The sequence below is a fragment of the Oryzias latipes genome, chromosome 24 (genome assembly GCF_002234675.1).
Source record: "Oryzias latipes chromosome 24, ASM223467v1".
NCBI lineage: Eukaryota > Metazoa > Chordata > Actinopteri > Beloniformes > Adrianichthyidae > Oryzias > Oryzias latipes.
Window position 1 is genome coordinate 15178058 of NC_019882.2, and position 4982 is coordinate 15183039.

The 4982-nt window shown below is 39.3% G+C and overlaps 1 protein-coding gene across 1 annotated transcript; it reads left to right on the forward strand.

The window, feature by feature from the left end:
• Positions 1-1549: 1549 nt before the first annotated feature.
• LOC105357198 (C-X-C chemokine receptor type 4-like) lies at positions 1550-3754 on the forward strand. Its single transcript, XM_023953133.1, has one exon. The coding sequence runs from the start codon at positions 1709-1711 to the stop codon at positions 2609-2611; it is 903 nt and encodes a 300-aa protein (XP_023808901.1). The 5' UTR covers positions 1550-1708; the 3' UTR covers positions 2612-3754.
• The last annotated feature ends 1228 nt before the right edge of the window (positions 3755-4982 follow it).

Genomic DNA, 4982 nt, shown 5'->3' on the forward strand with positions numbered 1-4982 from the left:
CCTTCATCCTTCCTGGAACTACAATGGCCTCGTACCATCTGTGGTGTTCTTTTTGAGCTTTTTGTTAGGAGTCCCTGGGAACATCGCTGTGATTATTTTCAGACCCAACTTTCAGCACCTGTCCTCTGTGAGCCAGAAACTGATGCTGAACCTGGTTGTTTCAGATCTGCTCTGCCTGCTCACTCTTCCATTGTGGATTTATGCGTTTCTCTACATGTGGACCTTTGGACCGGTAGCTTGTAAGCTTCTAACGTTCTTTGTGTACTTCAGCAAATATGGCAGTGGACTAACTGTGACTGTTTTGAGTGTTCAGCGATACTTGCTGGTGGTGCATCAGAAGAATTGGACATATCAGATGGGAGTGAGATTGCTGCTGGTTTCCATCATACTTTCCATCCCTCCACTGGTGTTTCGACAGGTGATCACCAATGAGAACACAACACTCTGTGAATCCCAATATTCCTCAGAAGCTCAGTGGATCACAGTCCTGCTGGTGGAAGGCCTGGTAGGATTTACCATCTTTTTTCTGGTAGTATTTTCATACACCCGTCTCCAGAAGAAGGTGAAGCAGGCAGCATTTTTCAACAATCCACAGACAACCAGGCTGGTTACCAGTATCATCATGAGTCTTTTGGTTTTCTGGGTTCCATACCATTTTTTCAATGTCCTCAGTGCTGCAGCCATATTCTTAAACAATGAAGACCTTTTTAAGTTTTGTTTGACTGCACTGTACACAGTGAAAGCACTGCACGCAGTGAACAGCTGCCTGAATCCACTCCTGTATGCATTTACTTCTCACAATCTATGTTGCAAAAAAAGCTTAAGTACCAAGATCTGACCTTAATGATGAGAGATTAAGAAATCTTTTTTTTTTGTTTTAAAATGTTGATACTTTGCACATTCAGTTAAAAGCTATCTGTGCTCATTGTAGTTTTCTTGTAAATTTTCTTTTGTTTTGGTGTCATGTTGACTGCCCTATGTGTTTCTACTTTTTAATGTGTCATATGTCCTGTACATATATATTTTAGTAGCTTCAGTGTTTAGACTTCACCTATCTATAAAAGTTCAAGAGGAATGAAATAAATATGATCACTATGTATATACACACAGACAACATTTCTTGTGTGTGTCTGACCATGCGTTTACTTATCTGTTTTAAAATTTTCCTAAAACAGTGACTTTTACAACAAAACAGGGAATTACAAAGTACCAAACAATATAATTACAAAACAAAAAAAGTTGTTAATAAAATGTTGCTGTACTGGCAATATAAAGGATATGAAACTGAAGCCTGAAGCAAAATTTTCATCATATACACAACTATGCAAAAACTGCAACTGTTAGGTCACATCTATATGAAACAACTAGGTGTTAAATAAAAACAGGTATAATTTTAAATAAGTTCCAGTTTCTTTGTTCATGTTTCACATAGTATAATGGTGGGAGGAGTTGTTCCCTTTTGCATGAAAAAAGCTGTTGTCTCTGCATTTGCATCTCATAAATTACATTTGGCAGCATACTTTCCTGATTTCATATTCTGTACAGCACGACAGCAGTGTGGAGCAGCTCAAATTTAGTATGTTCATTGGACATATTCTTTGTAATTATCTGAAATTTGGCAGTCTGTCTTACACAAATTTTGAATTTTTGCAGGAGGTTACTTTTCATATTGCTGGAATCTTCTTATATCTTTAGGGAGGAGGGCGTCATGGAAGAACTCAACTCAGCTGCAACTTCAAACAGTTCTTCTACTCCTGGACCTCTCCCTCATTCTCCTCTTGTGGACTCCAGAGGTGTGCTGCCTGCAGTGATTCTGTCTCTCTGCTTTCTGGTGGGACTTCCTGGAAACATTGCCGTCATCATTCTGAAGCCAAATTTTCAGCAGCTGTCCAGCATGACCCAGAATCTGATGCTGAATCTGGCCGTGTCAGACCTGCTCTGTCTGCTGACTCTCCCGCTGTGGATTTACAGTCTGCTCTACAGCTGGATCTTTGGTCTGCTGGCCTGTAAAATCCTAGCATATCTCGTGTATTGCAGTGTTTATGGAAGTTTTCTGACTATAGTTTTGTTGAGCTTCCAGCGTTACATGCTCGTGGTGCACCAGAAGTCTTGGGATCAGACAAAAAGAAGATTGCTGGTGGTTTTGCTTTGGCTGGTTGCAATGATTCTCTCCGTCCCTGCTTTGGTGGTTCAACAGTTGAGCTCTGACGAGCACTGGGTGAACTGTGAACATCAATACTCCTCTACAACCCAAAAGATAGCCGTCCTGCTAGCAGAGGCTCTGGTGGGATTTGCTTCTTTGCCTATTGTAGCATTTTCATACATTCAACTTTACAGGAAGATGAAACACACAACATTTTTTAACAACCCTCAGACATCCAGACTGGTTACCAGTATTGTCATAGTGTTTTTTCTCCTGTGGATTCCTAACCACACTGTAGATGTGGTGTGTGTGGCAGCAGTTGCCTTACACAAGGAGGCGCTTGAACAAAAATGTACAGATACACAGGATATTGTTAAATCCCTGACATTTATAAACAGCTGTCTAAATCCACTCCTGTATGCATTCACTTCTCACATTTGTAAATGTGTGAGACAGGAGAACCACTAATTCATTACTTCCACAAATTCCTTTACTATTACTTGAATTAAAGCTGTCAGAAGAAATTGCCTACAGAACTTTAGTTTTTTTTCGTTCTTTTTAAAGTAGAAGACATTTAAGTTTAAAATAGATCACTTTTAACGAACTAAATTAACTTGTTCTTATTTTTTTTTATGCATAAGAAAATTTTTGTTTGCCTCAACACAACAAAAAACTTGAAAGACACTAGCAAAAAAATGCCAAGGGTGTCATGTTCTGACAAAGTGTTTCGATGTATGTTTCTATAAAAACGCATCCTATTCTTTAATGCCTCTGAGATCTAATCTGTCCAACTTGTTGGCTAAATGCTTGCTCAATTGTTTGTTTTATTTAAATTTTCTTTGTTGATATTATAAACCCATTGTCTTAAATCTTTGGTTTTGTCACTTGATGTCCATATAATATGTCTGGAGTAGACTTGCAATGACAGTGTCAATCCTGTATTGAGCCTTTTTGAACATTGATGTTCTTGATCTTAGCAGGCAAGTGAATTCGATCTAAAAAATGTGGTCAAGTCTGTTGTTGAAATAGGTGTCAATGTATATAAAAGAATGTGCTTGATTTGACTGCGAGGGGTCAGGTTAACCCTTTAAGACAAGAGTCTTAGCTTCAGTGTTTACATTCTTTCAACTACCGCAGCTCTTCAAGCATTTACGTAATTAATGTTCAGTTGTGCTCATAGGTTTACATGCCTTGGAAAAAATCAAGATTTCTTGGTCATTTTCATAGAATATGAATGATAAAAAAAAAAAAAACTTTTTCCTTTCATAGTTACTTGTTGGGGAAGCCATTAATGGTCCAAAAAAATCTGTTTACCCTTTTTAAATCATAATGACAACAGCAACTTCCCAAATGATCCCGTTCAAAAGTTTACATATCCTGATGACTTTGTTCTGAAAACGTTTGTACAAGCTGTTACAAAAGGGTTTGAATTACAGCTAAAGGTTACTATCCTGACCTGTGACTCCTTTGCTTGTAATCCATGTGTGTAACTTAAAGTAAACAGACCAATGCCAGAATCGCTCCTGACATGAACTCCAGTTCACCCTGTCAAATATTTTCACAAATACAAAGTCTTAATGATGACAGGCAGGAAAAATGCATTTTTATGTAACGGGCCTTTACATTGTGTCTTATTCATTGCTATAACTTGATAAAACATTTTTAAGCAAAAACATTTATTTAACCAAACTGAAACACACTCTTGATTGCTAGGTCTAAAAGTCAGATTCTGCTGCTGTTTCCTTTTGGTAGGGAAAAGAAAATGGGAAGTTTAAAAAAAAAAAACAGATGAGACTTGCTGTTTAGTACAAACTTTTGTTCCTGTCAAGCCTACTTCATCGAGCACTGTGACAAGAATTGTTCCTCCATTTCAGCGCTTTAGCATCAGCCTAGCCCTGTTATTAGGCTTGTTTGAATCTTAAATTAGTTTTATGCTTTCTATTCTTTTCTGTTTATGTCTTTACAATGTTTTAATTTGGTTTTATGTTTTTAATTCTTTTATGTTTTGTGAAGTTACTTCCAGTTCTCAGGGAAGATGCCACAGATGCATAGAGCTGCTTCACTTCCCAGCTCTATTTACCGCAAAAAAGCTTAAATTCTGCGAAAAACACTCAGGTCATCTTCTTTCTGGTGGCCCACACTACAGGCTGACTTAGCTCAGTATGTAACCCAATGTACATCCGGCCAAATGGCTAAGTCACATCGACAACTTCCGGCTGACATGCATCATCTACCCATCCCACGACGGGCATGGTCACACATCACGGTGGATTTCATCACTGATCTTCCTCGTTTGAGAGATAATACTACCATCCTCTCAGTGATTGATTGTTTTTCCAAATCATGCCGGTTGATCCCTGTCCCTAAGCTTTTGTGCTGGCCTTTCCTGGGTTTCTGACTGCAGGTCAGTCATGCACAAAGTGGAAAGCCCGTTGCCGATGAGACAGGGGAATGTACACCCTATCAGCCGGGCAGGACACTGGTGGAGCCTCTGTGGCATTCATTTCAGACAACTCCGTACTTGATAAGGGCACGACGGGGTTCAGGTGCGACAGTTCCTTCCGCAGAGGCATCGTGTAAACGATTATACCATTATTATTATAGTTAGAAAAGGGATAAAAGTGGGATACCTACAAGCTTCTATCGTTTGGCGTTTCAAAGAATGCAGTTGCTGGTTTCACCATAAACTCCTGATTTATTCGGAACAGCTCGGTTACTGTCGGCCGTAACCACGCCATACATTCAAGAGAGAGGACCTCCCAACCAAAAAATGAGAGCTTCCCTCTAGTCTCGCGGCTTTTCCCTCCTACCGCCACGCCCACGGTTCTCCATAACTTCT